Here is a 27,483-nt window from a genome sequence, read left to right on the forward strand (position 1 = left end):
GATATACGGAATCATTTTGACTTTGGGGAAGAGCCAGAAGTCACACGGTGCCAGATCCTGTGAATAAGGTGGATGGGGACACACTGTAATGTTTTTATTTGACAGAAATTGCTATACGAGAAGTGATGTGTGACACAGAGCCTTTGTGATCGTAAAATACAGTGAATGCTGCTGCTGAGTGCCATCCAATGGAAAGGCAGGGATCTTCACTACGGGAAGTACCGTGTGGAACCTTAGTAATAGTGTGTGACAAGGTTCAACTTGTTCAGTGCTGTCAGTTGGGTGTGAGCTACAGTTGAGAGAAGATGTGTTTTAAAGTGTGCCATAAATCATCCTCCATCATGACAACACTCTGTGTCACACATCGCTTCTGGTGTATGGCAATTTCTGTCAAATAAAAACATTACAGTGTGTCCCCATCCACCTTATTCACAGGATCTGGCACCGTGTGACTTCTGGCTCTTCCCCAAAGTCAAAATGATTCAGGACATCGAGGCAGCCATGACAGCACAACTAAAGATACTCACGAAAGAGGACTTCCAGAACTGCTTCAGAAAGTGGCAAGATCGATGGGATAAGTGCGTTCGAAGCAAGAAGGAGTATTTTGAGGGGGATTAATGGCAATGTGTCTTTTACTGTAGTCATTTTTTTCATTTAAACATTCCCCATATTGTTGATCACGCCTCATATGCTCCCAGTCAGGGAGCAGCAAAATATATACAGCAACTACTAACAGAACTAAAGGGAGAAACTGACAAAAACAGTTATAATATGGGACCAGACTGACAGCTATGGATAGATCATCTAAAAAGAAAATCAATAAGGAAATATTAGCCTTAAATGATACATTTGACCAAATGGACATAATCGACATTTACAGAGCTTTTCATCCTAGAGCACCAGATTATACATTCCTTAGTGAACACGGAACATTCTCAAGATAGACCATAATGGTGGGACACAAAACTAGCCTCAACAAGTTTAAGAAGATTAAAATCATACAAATGTAGAAGTATATTCTACAAGCACAAATGCTCTGAAATTGGAGATCAACTGCACAAAAAAGTGGGAAAAAACATAAGTCTGTGGAGATTGAACAACATGCTACTAAAGAATGGCTGGGTCAAAGAAGAAATAAAAGCAGAGATCAGAGCTATATAGAAACAAATGAGAATGAAAATGCAGCATATCAGAACTTTTGGGATGCAGCAAAAGTAATAACAGGGGGTTTTATGTTATTACAGGCAAGGAAATAATAGAATATTAGGGCAGAATTAAATGAAATATAGAAGAAAAAGACAATAGAAAGAATTAATGCAAAAAAGAGCTGGTTCTTTTAAGATTAGTAAAATTGACAAACCCCTGGCTAGATTCACTAAAGGAAAAAGAGAAAAGACACAAATGAACAAAATCAGAAATGAAAGTGAAGTTATGACAGACACCACAGAAATACAAAGGATCATACAAGAATACTATAAAAAACTATTTGCCACCAAATTCAACAACCTAGAAGAAATGGACAAGTTCTTAGAAATATATAACATTCCTAGACTGAATCACAAAGAACTGGAAAATGTAAATAGACCCTTCAACAGATCAACAGTAAGGAAATTGAAACAATCACAAATACCTCCCCAAAAGTCCAGGACCAGATGGCTTCACTAGTGCATTCTATCAAACATTCAAAGATAATTTAATACCTGCCCTTTTCAAACTTCCAAAAAATTGAAGATGAGGCAATACTCCCTAACTCATTTTACGAGGCCAACATTACCCTGATACCAAAACCTGGTAAGGACAACACAAAAAGAGAAAACTGCAGACCAATATCTCTGATAAATACAGATGCGAAAATCCTAAACAAAATACTAGCAAATCGAATACAATGATACATTAAAGGTTATGCGTCCCAGGGGCACAAGAATGGTTCAATATTGATCAATATGATACACCACATAAACAAAATGAAGGATGAAAATCATATGATCATATCAGTAGATGCAGAAAAAGCATTTGACAAGATACACCATCCATTTATGATTAAAGCAGTTAATAAAATAGGTATAGAAGGAAAGTACCTCAACATAATGAAAGCCACATATGAGAAATCCTCAGCTAACATCATACTTAATGGTGGAAAACTGAAAGCTTTTCTTTTAAAATCAGGAACAGGACAAGGACATACAGTTATTTCTCCCCTGAACACTGGAATCACTGGAGAAACTTAATTCTTAATGTAATTCCAGAGTGAGAGTAGGTTGCTGTTCACTTAGGAGATGCTTGTTTTCCTTTAATAAAACATTAAAAAGTCTCATGGTTGGATCGTCCCCACACATCAGTATATTTCTATATCAAAAGCGTCCCATAAAAATTGGTTTGACTCCCTTTTTATGTTTTATGTTTTGTAGCAAAGGAAGAAAGCAGGTCAACAAGACTCATATAAAGAAAGGTGACCATCTTGGGCTGCAATTTATTCAGTACCCTTTTACTTACCTGCAGAGGAAACCAGTAAAATCTTGGCTGTTTCCAGATCCACAGCTATGCTGCCTGTTAATTTCCAGCTATAAAAGTTAACTGCAGGTTCAGACCTTCCTATTTTAAAAGAAAATGAAAGAAGAAGCATGTCTGGGTCTAGGCCAGTGCTTCTCAACCAGGGGACATTTGGCAATGTCTACAGTCATGTCTCTGGGGACATTTGGCAATGTCTTCTGTCATGTCTGGTAGTCACATCTGGAGATGCGGCAGCTATTACTACCATGTAGTGGGGAGAGGCTAAGGGTGCTGTGATTCTACGATCCACAGGACAGCCTCCCCACCCCTCTAACAAAGAATAGTCATGTCCAAAATGTCAACAGTGCCACTGTCAGAAATCCTGGTCCAAGTCAAGGCAAGAAAACCAGAACTCTGGGTGAAGCATTGATATTTAGACTCGTAGGGGTAGGAGTACAGTGTTATAAAGGAAAAGATTTTACCATCTTTATACTCAGTCAACACAAACACATTCCAGGGATTTGGGTGGCTGTTTTTTTGTGCTTCATGGCTCCATATAATATGGCCACTTATATAATCAGTAAACAAGCAGACAGGTAAATGGATGTGTTTTTTTTTCCTTTGCAAAGGTCAATAAGCTTTATTATGTAATCTATGAAGTCTGAGAATTTTTTAAATGAGTATCTTGAAATCCTTCCAGTTACTATTTCTTGTTTCTAACCTTCAAAAATATTCATTGTCATTCTGGTGTAGTTTTCTAATAGTCTGTATTTTTTCCCCTTCTTTAAAAAAGTTCTGTGCACACTTTAAATTGTCCAGACAATTATCACTGTTCTTTTAATAAGTCACATAGTAACTGTAGCTTGCAGCAGTAGTTTTACAGTAAAGGGAGGTTCTTGTGAAATCCCTTCATACTGGGAAGATGAGGGAAGGCCAAAAAAAAAAAAAAAAGAAAGAAACACAAATGCAGTTCTGCATCATTAATACTGGCGATGGGTTCCTTCACCTCCTGCCCTCTCACCTCATGTTTTCTGACCCAGTTTGATGTGTTTGGTTATAATATTTCGGCTGCTCTTATACAGAATACTGTAAGAGTCTTATCAATTTGACAGATAAATTAAGAAAATAAATTTTTAAAGTGCTCACTAAATAGAAACAGAACAATCCAACATCAGTAGAAGCTGAGCTTTATTTAAAGCACCATATTCTGTACAAGTTAAATGTTTCCCTCTAAAATCTTAATATGGCAGCCACAGGGGATACTTATGTTCGATTGTCAGGTTCATTGGGATGAAACACTGTACAGCCAGATAACAACTGTGCCTGCATGATAACATTGGCATTTAGTTGAATCTAATGACTTTGAGGCATTTGTAATTCAATAATGAGGATAATAACAGATGATGAGCCAAATTAGGAACAGAATGTGTTTATTTACTTTGTAATTTTAATCAGTTATTTCAATGCTGATTAAAATTTTAATTGTTGACGTTCCTATTTTGGCAGACTTTATACTTTAGAAGGAAAGCTGGTTGAGAATGGGGCCAAGTTGGAGAATGGGCAGTTTTATGTGGCTGTCGGCAGAGATAAGTTTAAGAAACTGCCTTACAGTGAATTACTTTTTGACAAGTCAACAATGAGAAGGTCTTATGGGTAAGTTTTTTAATCTTCATTCACCTCTCATATTTTAGTTATCTCTGGAAATATATATAATTTCACTTGTGCACAATAAGTAGAGTGACTGGGTTTATGGTTCATATATGCACGATTTTAAAGATTACAATTTTAATTACCCATAATGCATTATGAACCTTTTTTCTCTATGCAACGTCATATATGTGGGGAAAACGCCTTATTTTAGCCATGTAGATGGACTGCAGCGAGGCATTCGTGAAGAGCACTGGCCCCTGGCACATGTAGGGACTTTGGCCTCAGCTTGTTCATGATGCCCCATCAGCCACCTCTGCTGCATTTCCCAGAGATTCCATGGCCACTTTGCTATTGGGAACTGACTTTTTGTGGTCGTTCACTGCTAAAGTGGTTGATGCATGCAGAGGTAAAGCAGAATGTCACCAATTTGGTTTATCGTTAATTCGCAATTTGTGAAGCCTAATGGAGAGGCTAGCCAAGAGTTTCTAGATAAGTATTAGATGAAATGAAAATTCAGGGGTGCCCTTTGAAGTATGCAAGAGCACGTGGTTTTCCAGTAATTTATTATAATTGTTCACCAGCAGACTTATTGCTAAGCATCCGTACCCATCCATGAAACCAAATCCTTTACAATCTCTGCTAAGCAACACTAAATTCGTCTGCTGTGAGCTTCGGTGTGTACTTGATAGCAGTGAGAAAACTATAACTCATGGTGGCGTTTCTCAGACAAATTAGTAAGATTTTCCTTCATCTGTATGTCCTTTTATTTTCAGAGGTTCAGTTGAGTTCCAGGATAGGTCTTTTCGCTATGATACAGACATCTGTGAAACAACATTCTCATAGCTGGAGAGAATTTTTCATTCTTTGGTGTGAATGACTGGTTTAGAAACTCCCTGAATATAAATCCCAGTTATGTTACCATTCTGTGCTTCTATCAGAGGTAGAAACTGTAGACATTAAAAAGTATATATGAATTTATTATTTTAAACTCAATCTGGCAAAACCATTACTCAGCTTGGGAAATTACTGTTTGAAATTCATGTGTAAAATTTTGAAAACTGAATAAAAATGCCATGAAAAAATTTAAGGTGGTACTAAAAGTTTATTGTAACCATCAATTAAAATAGTATACAGGAAAACATGAAATGTTTTTTTGGAATGGAATTTGGATATTTTATGTGGTTTTTGTGAAATTGGGAAAGTATATGGTACAGTCGACTTCCAGGTTGGGATGACAAGTTAGGGTGACAATTATTTTGCATTATATATTATTTGTAAATAACACTCATATTTCTAATTGCAATTTGTTTCTGCAGTCAGAAAGCTTCTTCACTGCCTCCTATTGTCGGATCCAAAAAGTCTAAAGGGAGTGTAAGTATCAGATGGTTTACTCATTAATGTTCTATATTTCTATATGATACAGAGAGACTGTCCTTTGGGTTTTAATTAAATTTGAAGAAATAAAACTTAGCCACCTTGTGGTATATAAGCAATTATGTGAAACAAGACTGGAACATTAATGTTACAATTAAGGTCTTAAAAGAGAGGTAACGTTTTAAAATATAGATTTCAAAATAGGTATCTTTTTCTTTGTGTATAGACCTGGTATAATTTATATCACAGTTGAAAGTTATGTAATAACACATAAAACTAGAAGAAATGCTGTGGTCGGTGACATCAGTGTCTACCCAGTCCGGTTTTCTATGTCTGACAAAGACTAAAAAGGAAGTTTTTGTAAGAACAGGTTAATCCTGAGGTATAGTCCTTTAAAAGATTGAGAATCATTCCAAATATTTAGTTCCCTATCAGAATCTTTTCCATCCGTCCATCATTCATTCATTTATTTAATCCAGCAAATATCTATTAAATACCTATTAGGTGGGAACTGTGACAAGCACTTAGTAGGTAATTTCTTCTTTGTATTTTTTGTCTGTACCCCCTCATGGAGATGAGTTTTATGTCATGCTGGAGTAGTGCTTTGACAGTTTTTTTCTGCCTGAGGTGTCTCTTTCCAGACACCTTTTGAATTGCCAGACCAGTAGTGATCAACTGTGTGGCAATTGCAAGCAGTAACCTTGATATGAAAATGTAAGAAAAGTACAGAGCAATATGGGAGACAAAGGAGAACTAACTTAGATAGGTGTGTCAGGAAAGGCCTCTTTGAGAAAGTGACCTTTCAAAAAGACTGTTTCCATGTTTTAGAAAGCAAAGACTCAGAATTACATTTCTATGCTGTGACTTAGAACAATAAAATGATAGCAGAGTTTCTCCCTTTTTCCACAGTGCTCCCAAAGCATTCTATATATTCATCCATCTATTTATCTGCTCATTCAGTCATCCATTCAGCATGTATTAACTGAGCACTCACTAAGTACCAGGAACTACTCTAAGCAGCTGGCATATAGAGGTGAACAGACAGACCAGGTTTCAGATCTGATGGAACTTTGATTCTAGCGCCTGTGTGGTGGGGAGGGTGGAACAATGGGGATAGACAATCAACCTGTAAACAAATATATAAATGATTTCAGATGGTGATAAGTGCTAGGAGGAAAATAAAATGTGGCAGGACACCAATTCATATAAAATTCTCTGAGTCTGAGAACTTAATAATGGAGCCAGTCATGCAAGGTTGGGGCAGGGGAGAAAAGAGTCTCCACGGCAGAGGAAACAGTCCCGAAGGCCTTGGTAAAGAGTTTGGCACGTGAGGAGGGCAGAAAGAAGGCCAGCGTGGTCTGAGATGGAATTGGGTGGTGGGGGTGGGGGGGTTTGATCCTGAGGCCACGTAACGAGTTTGCATTTTCCTTGATGGGACACCATTTGAGGATTAGAAGAAGAGAGCGGTATCATCTGATTTACGTTTTTAAAAGATCATTGTGGCTGTGGCGGGTTGAAAAGTGGGTTGCGGCAAGAATGGGGCAAGAATGGAAGCAGGAATCTGTGGAACGTCTGGAGCCTCGGCATGTGATGCCAGTGACTTGGACCAGTGGCCACAGGGGAGTTGGTCGTCTATGATCATTCTTCTTCTAGTATAACTGTTGTCATTGATTAATGCATTCATCCAACAACCAGTTATTGAGGGTATGTTATGTCCTAGGCACTGTTTTAATGCTCACTGGGGAGGGGAGGTAGAGATTCCAGAGAAAAATACTAAATGTATGGAGCTTACATTGTAGAGGAGGAGAAAGACAAACAAATACACAATACATTTGATACCAGTCAGGGAGAAGCTTGGAAAAAAATACATCAAGAAATGGGAAGACAAAGTGAGAGAGGGTGCTGTGTCACCTGAGTGGTCAGGGAAAGGCTCCTTTAGAAGGTCTCATCCCAGCTGAGGGGAATAACCTGCCTGGCACATGGGAGGTTCTCACAACCTGTTTAGTGGGCGTGTGCGTGGCTGCCAACGAGCTGCACAGAGAGAACCTCTTATGTGGTAATTCCAAAGTCACAAACTCGGTTTTTAAGAGAAGGATTAATTCACTCCTTTCCTTTAATTAATTGGTTCCCTGGAGAATGTACATGTTTTTAAGATCATTAACTGCTTGGCACTGAGTGAGGCTGGGGGCGGGGAGTGAATGGAACTTGGGGAGAGGTAGCTTAAAATTTGAGGAACCACTGCCAAATCAGCGGTGAAAACATCCCTGAACTACAGATGCAAGGCAAAGGGGGCACAGAACTGGATCTTTAGGAATTCATTTTTCCACACAGCTTTCCTAGGAAGACTTGCTGTATTGTATCACGAAGGTTGAGTGTAGCTGAGGGCCTGAAAGAACTTCAAACAAAATCCAGAAAGCTGCCATAGTCTGCAGAGTCTGCTGGTCCCTCAGCGACTGGTCATCTGGGTCCCATCCGTACGGTAGGAAGTGTGGGGAATGCAGGGGATTCTGGGAGTCAAGAAGAGCCTTTCAGAGCAGCCAGGGTGTGCCTTGTGGGGAGCAGGACAAGACCAGAGCCACCCCTGATACAGACTCCAAGTGCTGGGAGAGTCACACAAATGAGCAAATTGTGAATAACTTTAAGTTGCGATTCTAACTTTAAAACAAAACAAAAATATAAATGAGTCCTCTTAAGTTTTATTAAGTTTGAAAAATAAACCCATCAGCGGGAGGCTGTTCTTTAGCTGCGAGGTCACTCCATGTAGAATCAAAGCACCCTCTAGTGGGAAAGGTGCAAAATCAGAGATGTGTTTGAAAGTTCAAGTCAATGAATAAATTGTCTTTTGTTGTTCTTACTACCATGTGGCTAATGTATCTTGTGATCAGCAACTTACTGATTCAAATATTATAGTTACTAAGTTTTTGATTAAAAAAATAAGCAACATGATTATCCACATGTCACAGAAAGACTATGAAGCAAGATAAATTCTGACTGCTCCCTAAACTCCATTTGCCTTGTGGGGAAACTGAGTCCAGTGTGGATGAAAGGGCTTCTCACGCTTGCCCTCACCAGACACACAAGTGAGAGCGCCAGCCTGAGCCAGTCTAGTCCCTGCTCTTCGGGTCTCCCTCCCTGGGCATCACCGAGACACACACGTGGTGAAGGCTGCCCCGTGAGGCAAAGCCCTCACAGAATTATTTTAAAGTTGATGTCTTATGACCAATGTGTCTTTGACACATTTTCATGGGAGCTGGAAATGGCTTTGTGTGGTAATGAAAGAAACCTGAGTTGATTGGATCTTGTTGAAAGTTGCCTAGGGAACTATTTAAAAATCCCCATTTCAGTGGCGTGAGGGGATGATTAAAGGGCTCTTTTCAGTTGTTTGTTTGAGCCAGAGATTTGCTGTTCCTATCAGGTATGCTGAGATGTGTGCGAGGCAAAAGGCAGGACAATAGTTGTATGTATCGCTGGGATCTAGCTTCTGTATAGGACATGCTGTAAAATTCAACTGCTTCTGGATTCCTTCCACTTGGGGATAAAGCCACACTTCGTCATCTCTGGATGGCTTTTTTAGGGACCCATACTATGGAATAGGTGTTTCTAATGCCTTGGCATCAGGAAGTTTCAGTGTAGCAGACAAATCAGACTGGGGTGACCTTGAGAAAGTGAATTCCTGTATCTGTAAATTTGGTAAATATTTGTGTTAGTGGGTAGTTAGCACATAGGAGATAGTAACATTATTTTATCAAAGGGGATAGCTGTATGAGATGGCAAAACTTCCTTATTACCTATTCTTCTCAAATACCAATGACAATCTGTGTGTCCAAGGTGTGAGTCACAAGTGGGAATCCCAAAAAGGAAAGGAAAATCACCCTCTCCATTTCTTTATCCTCTCTCTCTTATACATGTATACATGTATATGTGTGTGTATATGTGTGTGTGTATGTACGTGTGTGTATGTATGTGTGTATATATGTATATATACACACATACATACACACACGTACATACACATATACACTGGGAGTGCCAAAAAATGTACACATTTTAAGAGATGTTAGCTATGTATACTTTTTGAAGTTGAATTGAGTTACAGTAGCAATGTGTATAGTATGATGATCACTCAAAAGATGGCATTAATCAAATGAATGCTAGCGTCATTCACTGTATTACAGTTTTAATAGTTTTTTGCTCTCTTAAAATGTGTACACGTTTTTTTGGCACCCTCTGTGTGGGTATATATATAATTTATATATATATTACCTATAATTTATATAACGAACGATATAAATAAGTATGAGTATAATTTATATATTTTTATATAGTTTAGTGTGTATTTGTTTTATATTAACACTTTAGATGAATCAACATTTTTGTTTTTTTTTAAAGACACGCATTTACATTATTTCTAGTTTTCTAATTACAAAACAATTCTTCCCTTGCTCTCAGTTTAATTTAGTTCTTACAAAATGCCAGGTGATTAGTCATTAACAGATAATTGAATGCATGAGCGTCAATTACCATATGTAGTTATTGGAATCGACTAGTCACTTTTGATGCTCTACAGTCACCCTTTTGAGTGTCCCTATCAGACATGCAGTAAATAGGAACTTCCTGAATATTCAATAAGAGAGTTTATAAAATTATATGAATCTCCAGGCATTCCAGGATGGGACTTCTGCTTCTCCCTTGTTATTCCTCTTTTGTGAATAAGACTTTTCCCAGAGAGTTGTAAAAACTATTGTGCCAAGATCCAGAGTTTGTCATTCATGAAGGTTCACTTTAGTCCTTGAAACTTCAACAGCATCTCTGAACATTGCAGTAGGCTTGCTAGAAGGGTTACTCCCCTCATTCAAGGCTTTTAAAGTTTTAAAATCTTGGGATGGACAGACTTGGTTGAAAATAGACTGGAATATGAGCCCTGGATGATGGTTTTGGAATTTGTATTATCTATTTCTTCTGCCAGGCTGTTTTATGGCCTTGTGAGAAATAACCATTGAAGAAAAGGAAAGAAAAGAAAAAAAAAACAAAACTCTGGTAGCAGTTAATGCAATAATTAAATGGAAGCTTGTATGTTTAAATTGCAGTTGGAATAAAAAATTAAATTATGCAAAAAAGTGTTACAGATTTGGACAAGTTTTCATACTGTTAATAAATCTATGCATAATTCATTTTCTTGTAGGCTATGACAAAATAACATAAATAGCTTCATTTGTAAGCCTGTGAATTTTTCTATTCTTAATTGGGTGATGGCTAAAACTATTTAAATGCTTCTGGATGACTGAATATATAAATGTTTAAAATGAGCAGTTGTAGTTTCTTAAGCAGATTTGTTTATTTAATATTACTACATTTTCAGATACTAGCATAGTACAGATGTTGCATAAAGGTTGTGCCCAATATGGTGTGTGTTTGATATGATTTTTAAGAAAAAGATATTATTTCTTTGCTCTTAGAGAAAGCACTCTGATATTCATTGAACGAACACTACATGCCAGGCACTGGACTAGTTACTTTATAAATGTTACCGTTTCAGCTTTATGCCAGACCTAAAGGCAGGTACATTAACTCCATTCAACAGATGAGGAAACTGGCTCAAAGAAGGTATGAATTAGCCCAAGGTCCCATAGGTGGTGAGTGGCAGAGAAGTGACTCTGAGCCAGGTAATTTGGATCTCTAAAACTTGCATTTTTTCCATTACCTACATTCTGACACCTTACACACTCAGATACGTTTAGCACCTGAGCATCTGAGAGCCGGGAGGGAGTTACTTTCTGTAGCATGGTTAAGCAGTGGCTGAGTATCAGCACAGCTGTCCCTTGGGCACTTACAGTTGCCCCCATTGTTGTGACTACTTTGTGGCTCCCCAGGAACTGTGCTTGGGCTAGTGACTGGAGCCACTGACACTTAGCCTCACCTTTATGCTGAGGGGCCCTCTTTGCAGATGCAAAGTCTTCATTTTGAGAGGCACGTGGGGACCAGAGGCAACCACCGAAGGTGTGACCATCAGTGGCTGCCTTGCAGGAATGGGGGCATGTGGTCTTGAACTGCTGGGGTCTTGTTGCTCTGGATTTGTGATTCATGGAGACCATGGCATTCACCAACATATGGGTAAATATTGGAAGATTTCTACAAGCACAGTGTATGTCTGCTCAAGTGACGACACCTATACAGTCACAGTGACAACTAGTGAAGAAAGTGTTTCTACATTAACTTATCAAACGGAGGGCTATCCCTATTCCTCATCCAATAGATACCTGGTGGTTCATCAGACAGGCGCAGGAGGGAGGAAGGGATGCTTGAAGCAGAGGACCTGGTCTGCTCCTTGCTGGCTATGTGACCTTGGGCAAGGCTCAACCACCAAGCCTCTTTTCCTCCTCTGTACAATGGGGCGGTAACAGTACCTGTCTCACAGGGGTATGATGATTGAGTGAAATAATTTTATAGGATACCTGGTGCCTATTAAATACTCAACAATCGTTAGTGCTCAACAATTGTCATTATTTTTATTCTCCTTCCTCTTTTAGAGACCCTTCCTCCGCTGCTAGGAAGAATTAATCGTACATGTAAAATGGACAGTAGCAGAATCAGCACTATACAGTACATCCATTTTCTGCCCGTGCACTATTTACTACTAGTTAATGACTTGTATTTGACTAGGAATCACTTTGGAAGTTCATTAGCCGGTAGTAAGGGTCTAATCTTTTGCCATTTAGGGAAATGATCGCCAATCTAAGTCAACCGTCGGATCCAGTGACAACTCATCTCCTCAACCCCCAAAGAGGAAAGGGAAAAAAGAGGATGTGAATTTGGAAAGACCCACAAAAGGGAAACAAAATATTAAATTAAAGAATTCACCACAAACAATTCCCAACAGTGGTAAGTTTGTTATTGTTATTATATTATTATGATCTTAAGGCTCCGGTACAATTTTAACTCCTAAATAGATCCATTTGTTTCCCTGGCCCCTTTTCTTTGTATATGAGAGTTTTCACAGAAGACTTTGTTTGTGTGAGAGATGCTTAATTTCTGTTTGTAATTAGAGGCTGTGCTACAAGGACACATGTTTTGAGATAAAATATTTCTAGTAGTGGTCTTATAAAACAAGGTCAATTCTACCATCCCATGCTCCTACTGAAAGTGCTTGATTAACATTTTTATCAACTACTGCTGACACTGATCTCTCTTATTTGTGTGTCTACAAACAGTGTCAACATGCATTATGAATTACCTTTAGTTACGGATCACTTTTCCCAAAAAGATGTTTTACCTAATTTTGCTGATATCCACGAGAATACTAAAAACCCACAAAACTTTACCAGTAAACAGTATGTACCAAAATTAATGATATATCTTGCATTACCAGATGAGAGCTGGTATAAACTAATTTTGTAAAAATTTGCATTAGTGCAAGATTTCAGGATAAAAGTGTGATGAATTAAGGGCACATGCCAATATAATTTTGAATTTTCACAGTAGTTTTTTTTTTTTTTTTTTTTTTGTGAAGACAGGTTTTTTTTGGTTTTATTCCAAGCATGTTCTCAGTGGGGCACATGAGAGTGGGGTGATGCTGTGAGCCTGGAGGGCTGGCTGGACATACTAGAGTGCCCAGGAAGAGAATGGATGGGATTATGTTTTGGATTCATAACCAGAGCTCCATCTTCCATCTGGGAGCTCCAGCTCGTTTCAGTCTATATGAAGGGTCACGGTAGAATTACAGCTCCTGGGGGCTTCACAATTGAGGAGGCAGCATGAACTTGTGTCAGGGTTTAGAGGATGCTGCACAGATGATTAAAGAGTCAGAAGAAACATGTGTTGAGACTAAGTTGAAAGAAGAGTCTTAATGAATGAGTTAATTGCATAGAGAAGAAAGAGAGGAAGGGGGTGTAAATCTTCAACAATTTAAATGATGGAGATTAGATGGAAGTTGAGAGTCCTAGATTCTTGTCCCAGTTCTGCTGTTGACCTTGGGCAAGTCACTTAAATTTTTTGGGGCCCCATTAGCCACCTGCAAAATGTGGGTTCATATTAAGATTTACCTTTAACGTTTTGCTTATTTTTAAGTTTGGGCAATCTTATTCAGTGACCATGAAACATGGAGGCCAAGGAGAAATGCAGTCAACAAATGTTTATTGATGCTTATTGTATGGCACACACCAAAGGAAAAAAGCTAGTCTGGAAGAACATACCATACCTTGAGCATTACAAATATTTATTCTAATCAATATATACTAGATTGTGAAGCCCTCATGCCATAGGCTATGCCTTACTAGTTTTTTTTTTTTTTTTTTTTTTTTTTTTTAAATTTCCCAAAACTGGCACAGGTCTGGTAGATATGAGACAATAAATACTGAGGAATGAATGATGGAAGTTACAGAAGAGATAAGTTTCTCTAATACTTTAAAACCCACTAAGAAACTGGACTCATTTTAAATTTTTTGTGAATTATTTCTGATTAAGATATTTTACAAAATATTTCTTGCTTATTTTCTGTGAGGCTCTTATTAGCTTATGAAAATCTCAACTCCTACTTCCGATATATTTTTTTAAAGTCTTTAGATTTGGTAGTTGTCCCTCAGAAGAAGGGAAAACCATCCTCTTGTCAGGTATTTCTTTTGTAGAAACTTGGGAATGAACACAAGAGGCTTTATCCACATTTCTCTCTTTCACAGGAAAGAAGCCTTTAATCATAAAAAGTTGAATTATCAGTATTTTTGCTTTGGTGGAAATTCACAAATAGTTTTCAACAAAAATTGTATCTGAGGGGATGAATGTTGAACACTGAAACAAGTCAGATTTTAAAAGATTAGGAGCTCACAGCTATCCTTGTCTTTAGAGATTCCTGCAGTTGTTTTATGTAATTGCCCATTTTAAGTGAGTATTTTCCAATGTAGTATTATAATGTAGACATTATGACTTTTTAACTGCTGGATCTCATTGTTACATAGAACAACTTCTGGTGTCTTTCAAATGAAAGTTTTGGGGACTGAATATTTTTCCCAGTAAGAGGCTTATACCACTGATTCAGAAGCATATGTAAGAGTTTGGCTGAAGCATTTTGTATCTTTTCATCTTGATGAAAAGAACATACTACCTGGACAATGAATCTTGGCTTCCAAAAACAGTTTTTCCAGGGAAAATGAAAAAAATATGTATTTTGTGTAGTTTACTAGATTAAATCATCACTTGGTGAATTTAAGGATATTAGCTTAAGTCTATACTTTTGAAAACTGAGCTGTTTCTCTTTATCAGATGTCCCTCCAGATGTCTTTGGCTATAGAAATTTTCTAGGTTATAATATCAGAAGTCTTTCTCTCTTTCTCCCTCTCTCACTCATTTTTTTTACTCCTTTATACTTTATATTTATTTGTTATTGCAGTTGCTTTTTTGCTTTAATGTCATCTATTTTAGTGATTAGAACCAGGCGTGTGCTTTTGGATATTCATGTCTCAAGAGGGCTCTTATTCTTTATAAAGATAAAAGCGATAATTGAAGCAAAGTGAAAGGGAAGGTGTGTGGTGAGTCAAGATAATGAGTAAAAAAAGGCAAGGACTGAATACTGTATTGCATATTTGAAAGCTGTTAAGAGAGTAGATCTTTAAAGTTCTCATCACAAGAAAAAAAATTTGTAACTGCATGTGGGGACAGATGTTTACTAGACTTACTGTGGTAATCACGTCACATTGTATACAGATATCAAACAAAAGAAAAACGCAAGAATTTGGTTATAGGGATGAAACATAGTTTGCTCTACTTAAAAATATTTTAAATTTGGATTTAAGAAACCTATTCAGTTTTATTTCATAGTGTTAAATTTTAAGAGTTAGGATGAATATCTATGATTATTTCATAGCATATGTTAAATTGTACATTTTTTTGACCCAGTGTTCTTTACTTTTATACTTGTCTCATGTTAATTAGAAAAAAAAGAGACTTTGTAGGCTTTCTTAATTTTTTTATAATTAAGATTATAGTCATAAATTTTGCCTCTTTTTTGTTTTTTTTTACTGCTGGTATTTACTGATATCCTGATATCTAATGCTGTGTGAATGAGCAGTACTGATAACAGTCTGTAGATGGCAACCTGGGTCTAATTTTATTTCCTTTTCTTTTTCTTTTTTTTTTTTTCCTCTCTCTCTGACTGTTTCTCTCTGTAATATTAAAGCTTAATAATTCAAGCAGAGCAGTGACATATTTCTTCAGGGAGACAAATCCCATTTTCTTTGGGTAGCCAAGATGCAAAGTAAGATTGGTTGGTGATTGATGAAGTTGGGTGTGAAATGCATTTTTAGTGCTGCATTTAAATACCAGCTTAACTGGCCAGCGTATGTTTTTGTTACACTTTTCCACTTGAGTTGCGGTGCCTTGGGATATGTTTTAGAGGCTGTTAACTGGCTACACTTTTCCAGTATGAGCAAAGCAGTAATGATGATTGCTTTGAAATAGTATTTTGGGATTGATTATATTCACTGATATTTTAAATATTTTCTACGTGAAAAAAAATTAGTGTTTTTAGTACCCTTAGAACACAGGAAGGACAGTGAATTTAGAGTTCTTTAGAAATATTCGGAAGGCTGTAGAGAAAACAGCCTGGTCTGTATTGCTATGGTTTATGTGGTATTGATAATTAAATACTTTTTAAAAGCAGAGTGTTAAAATGTGAGCAAAACCAAGACTTGTTTCCTTTGAAGGATGTGATTTTCTGCACGTGGGTGCTCTTGTGCGCATGGGCGCACACGGACTAATACCCTTCTTGTTGCAGTTTCTGGCTTATTCCCAGCACCATTCTGTGATAGTTCCCAAGGAGTTCGTGTTGTTTAGATTCCTAATGAATGATCGGGAGCAGGTGCAATGCCTGGAAAGGATGTCGGAATAGTATGACCTTGCTGGGTGACTGCCCTTGAGCAGTCATGCTCTTGAATTTTCTAATAGCTACAGCCTGCACATGGCTTGCTGTGTCGCCCCAAGCATGAAGCATTACTGCAATCCATCCTCAGAGTCAGATCACAGGGACATTGAAACTTGAGCTTCTTTGGTTCAACCGATGAACCAGCTCAGGCACTTGCATGGTTCCCAGTCACAAGGGAGCCTGAAGATCAAACAGGAAGCACATTTTCCAAATGTGCTCTCCCAAGTCTCACCCTCTAAGGGGGTATCGTCTACTGGAGGAAGGTATACGAGAAGGCACTAAGGAGACTTCACAAAGCAGGGCCCTGGTTTTGTTTAATAAGCTAAGGTAAGATTTGTGATTCATTGTTGCCACCACACTAACCCAAGGACCGAGAAATACAGGTTATCTGTTCTTGTGTTGATTGTCACGTCCTATCTCAATGGCAATGGGTATTGTGGCATATGGGTCAAATTTAGGACCAGAACGTTAAAAAATTTATAAAATAAGCATCTTTCCATGCCTTGTGACCCTGTTGGAATCACATATTGTACAACAAAATTCTAATACAGCAAGAGGCTTCAGTCATTTCTTGAAATTTTATTGTGGCATTTACGTCTATTAATAAAAATTCATTTAGGAATGTATACTTTGTTGTTCGGTTTAGTGATGAGAGATTGAAAAAGTAGAGGTTGGCTGAATGCTGGTAAAATGATTATCTCAGTCTGAGAGGTGTACAGTACTAGCCCTTTATAGAAAAGATTCTTTTCATTTTCTGCCCTCTTATACAATTTGTACATTGGTTGGAGAAGTGCTGTGAGAAAAGTATTTTTATTTTTTACCTCTGACATAGGTTGAGGCTCTGCAGTAAATTTCTTCTGAGGACTATTTTTTATGTAGCCCAGGGTTGGGATGCGAAGAGACTTTTTGTTTTGAAAAGGAGAAGTTCGTGAGCTGTTGAATTAGCTATTTCCAAACCTTTGGAAGATTTTATGCCAAAACTTTATTTTAAGTATGTATTTTGGCACTCACCTGACATTTTCCATACAAGTGGCCCATAAAGTTCTATATAAGCCATAATACATCTTAATTCTTACACTGTACTCCTGAAGCCATGTAAGTACCTGCAGTGTGCAGTACTGGTTGCTAGTGGGAAAGTGAACTAGAAGTTCCATTTCAGAATGCCAGGAACTCACGTTTCTCTGCTGCCAAGGGAGGCAGAACTGCCGTGTGTCAAATTACTGGTGTAGACCTGAGCCATGAGGTGAGGGAGCCAACTGAGGAGGACCTGGAATTACAGGGGTGGGGACACTGAGGTCTGGGCTGAGGTTCTTTTTTTAGTCGATCCTCTGCAAGAGGATAATGTTGAGATTGTTTCATCTTTGTGTTTTCCCCTAGCTTCAGGCTTTGGCTTACCAACCTCCCTTTTCATAGATGCTACTTCTAAGCAAGGGCTCTTTCTTTCTTGGCCCATCAAGGACCCCGACAAATTTCACAGAATTTCCTTGATTCTGCCTCCAAAGTTAGCAGAATCTATACTTAGCTATAGAAAAGTCCCAGTAGTCAGAATTATATCTTTATCAATAAATTTTCCTCGATGAAGTAGCAGCAATTTCCATCTTCATTTTAATGACCAGGCTCCTTTCACAACTCATAAATGTCAGAATGTGTTTATGTTGTAAGCATTGACGTGTTTTTCCTTCTTGGTAGTAAGGCCTTTGTATCAATTTTGTCCACGTAGGAAGTGGCAACACAGAACCACAGAACAACGCCATTTCTGTTTAAATATGTTTAGCATAGTTTCTGGTAAATACTACTTGGTACTAAACGCAGGGGAGGTATATTTCCCCACACATGTAACATGGTAGGTCTCTTTTGTAGACTGTGGCCTGTTTATATATGAACTCTATTTTTTATCCTACTCAGTTCCCCTCGTTGTTTTTGAAATAAGATAAAACGTTCATTGCAAATCAGTGTGCAGTATTCTATCACAATGGGGATAAAGAGAAAATATCTATAAAGTGCCTTTGAGCTTTGCAGATTTAAAGCTATCCATTTATTCTTATTGTATGCAATTGGATGATAATACCACATTGTTTCTGTGCAATCGGGCAAGGATTCATTCCCTGCTATAGTAAAAACCACTTGTCACTGGGAGATCTGCAAAGCTGACAGGCCCCCTCTACCACTGCACAGGGTAAAAGCATGGGGTCTATCACCTTTAAACTGATTGTAGCTGGCTTTCTCCCAGGTTTTGTTTTGCTTAATGGTAAGGGTACCAACACAAATGGGGAGTCATTTTATGGCGGGTGCTGTGTCATACTGAGAAACAAGCCTCCTCCCAAATCCCTGAGGGCAACTCCTATAGCCTAGGCTGGCAGAGCCTACACTACTCCACGGGCCCTTAGGGTTGCATAGAGCTTGTGGATGGTCTTAAGGTGGAAGCTCTTACCCAGAGAACTTACTGTCATTTCCTACAGTGGGTTCCATGGAACGGTAGTTCTATGGACTCTTTATAGGTGTGTCTTATAATAAGAGCTCCGGGCTCAAATATAAATTTGGGAAATGTTGGATTATCCAAAGTTAAGGCATTTTGTTTGCTACAGGATTTCTCAGAGCCTTTCTTATGGAACTCCTCCACTGGGTCCCTGTTACTGAGGAGCCTGTGGCAGGATTATTGTTCTCTAGAGCACAATTTGAGAAGTACTGGCGTGCTCAAATTGGCACACGTTGCAGCTTCCTTGAAGGTTGTAAGGCATGGGGGAATTTCTGATGAAAATTAAATGAGACACCTTTTTTGTGTGTGTTTCTGACCAGATCAATAGCTGACATACACAGCCCACATTTTTCTGGGTGTTTTCTATGTGTCAGGGACTAGACTGAGTCCTCTAGGTAGACTGTCTCATTAATCTTCGTATCAGCCCTGTGGTGTAGGAGTTATCATCATCGCCCCTGTTATACTGATGAAGGATCTAAAGCACTGAAGGGTTAATAAGTTTGCATATGATCCATCAAGCAGCTCAGAGTGGAAGCTCAGATCTGCTGCTTCAGTCTGTATAGGTAGCTGCCTGGGCCTATATGAACCCAAATCCAGTGGAACTGGATCCTGCTCATCAGGGCTATAGTCTACTGTCCCCTTGATCAGCAAACAGTATATGAATTCACTGTGACATGCACACTAATCATATCTATTAGTGTCATGTTTATTAGTGATGGGAAAAGTAAAATGGACAGCATGCTCTTAAAAGCCGTCATGTTCGGACAGATTGAGGACTCATAGCAAGAGGCAAAGCCACTGTTTATTTCGTAGTCTGCTTCACCAGGTTTGGTTCCCTTCCTGGTTATACAGGCATTGAATGAGATTTCATGGTAGTGGGAGAGAAGGTATGCTGTCCTCATTGAGTAAGATGGTGGATCCAGGATCAAGGTGAGGAAAACTTCCTCTGTGACCCCCTTTCTGAGGTCTGGTATCCCCTTCTGCTGAGTAGGCATCCTCTACCCTTTTTAATCACACACACACACACACACACACACACACACACACACACACACAATATACACAACCCCCTACCACTCTGACACCATCTTATTTAAAACTTTGTATTCCTCTAAGTTTTGTTTATACATAGAGACCACTGAGCCACTGGCAGACATTTTAAATTCTGGGTGTCCAGATCAGGATTTCACAAGGAGTTCTCTCATGCTTAGTTAATGACCAAATCAAGCTCTTTCTAAAAACAAAATGGATCTTCTTTCTGAAGGCCATCTTGAGGTACAGGGGCTGGAAAGTGGAGTGTTGATGTTGCCGCTTTACAAAGTACATAGAGCAAATCTCACTGTGTTTCATCAGTTTCCTTTATTTTTTCTTGAAACACTCCCTTGTGGAGCCCTCACAGCTGTAGTTCCAGTCTGCAAAGGTTGTTTTCTAGGCCTGCAGCACATATGTTGTCTTAGAGTTTCCTTGACCTCATTCTGGGAATTCCTTGTGCTTCTCTTCTGTATGGATCTCAGTTCCAGGGTTTTATGCCTACAATTTTGGCAGAGGAAATCTTCTAGTAGTTTCCTGAGGTTGGGTAGTTAGATGGTCATTAGGTTTTGAGACTCAGTGAAAGGAATACCTCTCACTGTTTCTCTGGTCTACTCACCACTTCTGATACCAGACGTGTGGGTTTTTTTATTCCCCACACCAAGCAATTCTCTAATTTTTGTGGACACTAGCTGGGTGTCCTACCATTTAATTCAATTCTGACACTATATACCTGACACTAGAAAGCAAAATCCCCAGAGGTTAAGGGCTCAGTCTCACAAAACTGCCCCTGACCCTACACGTCAGATGTCAATCTCAAGTCCAGATTGTTTCCTGTGCTTCTGACTGACCAGCTGTAAATCGGAGGTCCTCATGACTACCACCCTACCTTGGATTCAACAGTTTGCTAGAGTAGCTTATAGAACTCAGGAAAACAGTTTACTTACTAGAATAAAAAGGATGTAACTCAGAAACAGACAGGTGGAAGAGATGTATAGGGCAGGGTGTGAGGGAGCCGATGTGGAGTTTCCATGTCTTTCCAGCAAACTCCATGTGTTCCCCAACCTGGAAGCGCTCCAAACTCATTTGCATAGGCATGTTTTAATCGAGGTTTCGTTATATAGTCATGATTGATTAAATCATTGGCCATTAGTGATGAACACAGCATCCAGCCCTCTCTCCTCCCCAGAGGTAGCGGTGGGTGGGGTGGGACTGAAAGTTCCAGGCCTCTAATCACATGGTTCGTTCCCTTGGCAACCAGCCCCAAATCCTTAGGAGCATTTCTAAAAGTCACCTCATTAGCATAAACTCAGAGGTGGTTGAAAGGGCTTGTAATGAATAATAAGACATTCCTTTCACCTTAGCTTTGAAGCTATTTCAGGAACTGGAGTTATTTGAGTTATTGAATTACTTGAGGACAAAAGAGCAAATATTATAACAAAAGATGCCCTCATTCCTCTTTGTCACTTAGGGAATTACAAGGATTTTAGGAGCTGTGTGCCTGGAACCGTGGATACTCCAAAATATATTTCTTATTATATCACAATATCACATTCAGCATGTCTAAAATGTCTTCATCATACTCTCACGTTTAATTTTTAGTTTGGATAGACATGTAATTCTTGGTTAGAAATACTTTTCGCTCAGAATTTTGAATGTATTACTTAACTGCCTTTATACTTTCATTGTTGCTGTTAAGAAAGCTGATAACAGTCTCATTCCTGTTCGTCTTAATTTGGATTTCCCCAAAACTTTGCTTAATAGGTGAGGATCTGAGAAAAGGATTTGGGTACAATTAGTTCATTTGAGGTGATCGCAGAAAACATGGGCAGGTAAGACCTGGAAGGGAGGACAGCTAATAAGGGGTGCATTGTGGAATAGGGTCCCCTGTGGGCGACTGGGCTCAATCATGCTGGAACCCTCTGAGTGTAGGAAATACACCTCAGAATTATCCCTTGCAGCAATGAGGAAACCGGGACCTCTGTCCGCCAATTCCTGCCCTTCACTGGTTAAGAGTTGTTCTTGGAACATTTAATGCCTCTTACTGTGGCCTGTCCCACACCAAGGCTGAACATGCTTCTGTGGCCAGAGAAAGGCCTCAGACAGAATCTCAGGAATTTGAAATAGGAAGGCCTAGACGTATAGGGGAACTGTCCACTGCAGCTGCAACAGACCTCTGGGTCGGGCTCAAAAGATGTGGGCAGGCATTGGAGGAGGGTTTCCTGGAAGAATGGAAGTCTTGAGGGCCCGCTGTAGACAAGAAGAGGAGCAATGATGGACTTGGCAGTCTTTGACAGTGGGCTACAGAAGAGAGGACAGATTGGGGAAATATGTAGGAGACAGAAAGAATAAAACCTGGGATCCTAGGGAAGGTGTGAAAGAGTAAGTGGGATCCAAGGGAACACGGAGCATTTTGGCCTGGGTCACAAGGGAGATGATTAGTGTCATTAACTTGCAGGGAATGTGCACGAGGAGAGAAAAATTGTACGCGTTGAGTGAAAGGGACCTGTATGGCTTCTGTGGAGGTACACATGGATCAACTGGAGATGGAAAGACTCCCCTTGCAGATGTAGCTCGGGGGGTCATTGGCCAGTAGGTGAGAGTGGAAGCCCAGGTGATGGAGAAAATGCCCTGGGAGGACCAGAGCCTTCGAAAAGAAGGGGCAAACCTGGCTCAGGAACGAGTGCAGGAAGAGGATGTGAAGACAGAAATGCAAACACTTGTATAGTACTTCTACATCAAATTACCTCACTTGTTTTATGAAAACAAACAAACACTGAGGGGTAGGTATTATTCATAAATGCAAATCATATTATTCTTAAATGGAAGTACTAATTTCCATTTTACAGATCTGAAGACTGAAGTACAGAAAGCTTTAGTATCTTCCAGCCTGCAGCAAGCCAGAAGACATTTAATAAGTGGCAGCTGTTTATTTCCAAGGTATCATAGCTCCTGAACCAAGGCCTTTTGTACCCCCAAGTTTAGAGTTTTTCTCATGATTACAGTGGCCTTAGTCAGACTTTATAGTTATTCTGTAGCCTAAATGTGTTGGAGATATTCTGTGTATGTTTTGTGTAAAGCTAAGACCAAATCCAAGGCACTAAGCCCTAAGTCGTATCAGTGCAGTGATGTTCTGTACATTGTACCCATGGCAGTGTTGTAAACCTTGTGTGCATAGCACCAGTAAAAGCAAAAAAAGTATCACATCTCAGATCAAAGACAGAGGCAGAGTCATTCCACAGAGTCATTCAACACCAAAAAAATAATAGCAAGAAAATTGACTTAAACTGTACCTAATGAGGGATACACAGAAAATGATAGTTCAGAATTCTAAAATTGTTTTTATATGAGGTGGAAATTTTTCAATCTGAGAGTGAATAACTATTCCTTTATAACTAAAATCACCAAAAAGGTCCAGTTGAAAAAATAAACAGTTCCTGTGTCAGACTAGCCCAAGAACATACTAGGAGCAAAGGGGAATGATGGCTGTATTTCTTAATTAAATAAAAGAATACTATCATTTACCTCTCATTGGTACCAAAGTTCTCAATAATTTTATCTAATTTTGGAATGAGTGTTGTGGGCTATCATTGTTTTGGGAGACAAGGTGAGTAGCCACCTGGGACAAAACTTAAAAGGAACCAGTGAATACTGTGATGGACAGATGGACTCCCTATTTTCTCCATTGCTTCCGTGATAGCAGGTTTGAGATTTATTACATTTTCAATTTGGTAAGGTTTGCTAACTAAAACAGTTCCAGATTTAATCAGTCTAACACTCAATAATATTTAGATGGATGAGTCCATCCCTTAGGAATTTTTATTATCTGAACAAGTCTCAGAGAAAAGAAGGAAACGAAAAATAAAAGGTTCTTTAGTAGATGGATGGATGTCAGGCTCTTTTTCATTTATGAGGCAGTTTTCCTGTTTAATTTTTAGAAATTATTGGGGAGAATAATCAAATTCTCTTTAGACTTTATTCTAAGTTCACCTTGAGGTTATAATTTAGAAGCACGATTATGGTCATTTAGCATTTTTATAATAATGGAACATTAATGAAAATGAATGAGAAAACACTTTTATAAAGTAGAAAGTGGTTAATAGCAGTGTCTATGTAAGGAGATATGGATTAGTTTTGACTGGTTTCCAAGCCAGAAATGAGGAACTTGAGTACTTGCAATTAGGGAGCCTAGAGACGGGGAGGGAGGGTACCCATTATTCATGGTTCCCTCGGTAGCTGCCTTCTTATTCTTCCCTCCCTCTCCCTTCCAAGACACAGTTGCCACTGTAGTCTGAAGCCCAAAGCTAAAGAAATCTTTGAAGAATGATGAAGTTAAAGAAGGTCATTTGGTTTAGAAAGGAATAGAAGGAGAGAGAGAGAAGAAAGAGGGGAGCTGGGCAGGCAAAATCATTTCTCCTAATAAAGTTTTAAAAAACTAAAAATAACCTTAAGTGTTCATTCTCTTTCACTGTAGATAGCTTCTAGGTTAATCCAACCCCCCCTTGCTGAATCGCATTTTGCTGGCAGCATGGTGAGTACTCTCCTTGGAGGAGAGGCGTAAAAATGAAGATTAAGATTGAGTTGGAGACTCAGAAGTGCCTTTAGGTCAAGGTACGAATATGGCGAGTAGCAGAACAGAGTACGTACATGTGATGGCTTGGACAGGGGAGAGAGGTTAAATCTGACGGAGATTGGGAATTGCTGTTTATTTGACAGGAAGTTCTCAGCATAGAATATGGAAGGGGAAAACAAAAAAAGGAAAACCAAGACTTAGTAGTTAAATCGCTAATGCTTTTTAAACCCAGAGTAGTTAAATGTTAATTAATCCTCCAAATTAGAATAGTAATTTAATATGAGCAGGAAAGGGGACGGATTGTTCACAAATTTGTTTATTGGACAATGGAGAATCACTGTAATTTTTTCTTCTTTTTTTTTTTTTTTTGGCTGTGGTGGGGAAGCTTTTCATTGATAGTTTAAATTTACACTGTTATTTTTATACTCTCTAAGATTAGCTCAAAATTTCCCATGTACGCTTCTTAAAAACCATAGTGACAGTGACGTCACCATTTACACTAACTGCCATTGCCCACAAAAACAACAAAACAGAGTGACTTTTCCTTCAAGTGACTGATAGGCTTTCATTTTTCATTATTATGCTTCCCTCACTTAAAAGGCCCTTAACACAGTCTCAACAGCCTCTTTATAGACATGATGTTGGAATTTGTTTTCAGGCTAAACCACTTTTCTTAGTTTAAGGTCCATTTTTGACCACTTGAAATTTCTACCTTGATTTCTCCCAGGCACCCTACATGTGTATGGTATATATATATATATATATATATATATATATATATATATATATATATTTATTTATTTATTTATTTATTTATTTATTTATTTGTGCTGCCTCTTATATGTATATATATTCTCTCCTCTTCATGCCTCACATATTCCCTGTCTCAGGGTACCAACAGCAGACAGACACCCAGCAGTGACCTGTGTGGTGGGTGGGAGTCAGAGGAAGAGTGCATAGTTTCTGTCAGTTTGCCATGATAACTCAGGACATGAGGACATGAGTGGACCCAGCCCCATTCCTTTCTAATCCCTTCCAAGTCACCCCTTCCATTCTTTCAATCCTATTAATTTTGGAGTCAGCCTAGATGTTTCCTGTTCCTCACTTTTCACACCCAGTCAATGCTAATTTGCATTGATTTTACCTTCTCAGAATCTCTTGAATCTGGCCCTTCTCCCTTTCCTAATTTAAGCTCCTTAGTTTTCACACCTGCTCCTGCAGCTTTCTAGATGTTCCACCAAGTGCCTGCCAGTGTGTCCTTCACAGCTCGGCCAGAGTGGTGCCCAAAACACAAAACACTGTTAGTGAAATTCCTTCAGAAGTTCTCACTCTCGTGGGCTTTGTCCAGCGCCATCTTCCACCTCCTACATGCATATCTGCCAGCCTCCTACATGCATATGGGGCTTGCAGAACTTTCTAGAGTTTCTCGATTGCAGGAGCCTTTTCCACACCCCTTTGCATGTGCCTAGAATCCCTTCCCAGTTCTCATCAACCTTGTTCCCTTTAAGACTCACTGTGGCATCATCTATTCTGTAAACTGTCCCTACAGTCTCAGAGCACAGCCTTTCCTCTCTGCCTCGACAGAGGCTCCCTACATGACAGTGGTGTGTGCCTTATGTCATAAGGGAACCATTTATTCTCATGCCCTTCTTCTCCACTGGTTCCTAAATGGGTTGAGAGTCAGGATTCCTCATTATTGCTGCCTTATTCATCTGTGTGTGCCCATCATCTGGCCCTGTTTCTAACATGCAGTTAACTCTCTAAAGTTTGATGAGAGAACGACCAGATTTTTCCGAATATTGTATGATTTTTTTTCCCTGCTGTGCTTTTATTTGAATTTAGGCATTGCAAATATTTATTATGATATTTCTTCATCAAGTTTAGGTTGATTAAATCAGATTTGCTAATCAAACTTCTCCTAGTGGCATAGAGATTAACAAGGTCTCTGCCTGTCACAGCCTTGAGACAAAGTAGGTATATGTCCCTGGAAGCAGAGACATTTTAGTCAAGTTCAAGGAGAAGTAATAGGTGAGAGAAAAGACTGCTTACTTGACTTATGCAATCAGAATTAGAGCTGAGGTGCAATATATATCTCTTTGTGGGAAAACTGAAAAATTAATCTTGTTGTAATTTAATAAAAAGTCATGGTCGAATGGCCCCTGAATGGGTGCACTGTGCTGCCAAGATAACAGCTTTAAGAAGATACTACTAAAAACTGGAGGCTATTACAACCAAACGGAGTTGATAAATTTTCCTCAATTTATAATGTGAAATTATTCTTTGTGCTGTCTACATGATATCAGATTTTCCATTATTAGGGGATTTAAAAGCCACTTTGGACTAAAGATTATTTACAATTCTAAAGCCTCCATTTTGGGAAGAATTGCTATTCTGTTCACACACAGATTCAGGCCACTCACGCTTCTCTGTTTATTTTTTTCTTGACTTCTATTCTCTTAGACGCTAATTAGTAGGAATATCCCAATTTTTGAAGCTTCTTCTCTTTCCCTGAGCATCCAACTATCTGCCAGAGGGTGAGTGGCTATACAGACACACATACACACTCAACACTGAGCGCATTTAAAAAAACTAAACCTCTTACTGGCATATTACATACATACCGAAATGTGCTCAGATCCTGAGTGGACTTCTTGATGAATGTTCGCAAAGTGAGTAGATCTATGTAACCAGCAGCCATACCAAGAAATAGAACACAACCAGTGCGAGGTTTTTTTTTTTCCCTCCCCGACACCAAATATGTGGTTGGTGGTGTTTTCACACCATTTCTCTAGCTCTCCAACACCAACTAGGAGTCCTACAATTCAATTCTCTTAACTCCCCAGAGTTAGCATCAGACTCCACAGTTTTAAGGATCAGTCCCACAAGACTTCCCTCATTTCAGGTGCCAGCTGCAAGTATCCGTTCCCCATGTTACTCACACTGCTGTCTGAGTTGGCTACAAAGTCGGGGGTTTTGACACCA

The 27,483-nt window shown here is 39.0% G+C and overlaps 1 protein-coding gene across 5 annotated transcripts in view; it reads left to right on the top strand.

The window, feature by feature from the left end:
* Nucleotides 1-27,483, top strand: part of DCDC2 (doublecortin domain containing 2) — a 166,664-nt gene that overhangs the window by 53,959 nt on the left and 85,222 nt on the right. For all 5 annotated transcript variants that reach the window (XM_033115931.1, XM_033115933.1, XM_033115936.1 and 2 more), the window contains 3 exons: nucleotides 3,997-4,143; nucleotides 5,457-5,511; nucleotides 12,231-12,393. In XM_033115931.1, coding sequence (XP_032971822.1) covers nucleotides 3,997-4,143; nucleotides 5,457-5,511; nucleotides 12,231-12,393 — 365 coding nt within the window. The remainder of the gene's footprint in view (nucleotides 1-3,996; nucleotides 4,144-5,456; nucleotides 5,512-12,230; nucleotides 12,394-27,483) is intronic.

This window comes from Rhinolophus ferrumequinum, chromosome 9, assembly GCF_004115265.2.
Source record: "Rhinolophus ferrumequinum isolate MPI-CBG mRhiFer1 chromosome 9, mRhiFer1_v1.p, whole genome shotgun sequence".
Taxonomy (NCBI): domain Eukaryota; kingdom Metazoa; phylum Chordata; class Mammalia; order Chiroptera; family Rhinolophidae; genus Rhinolophus; species Rhinolophus ferrumequinum.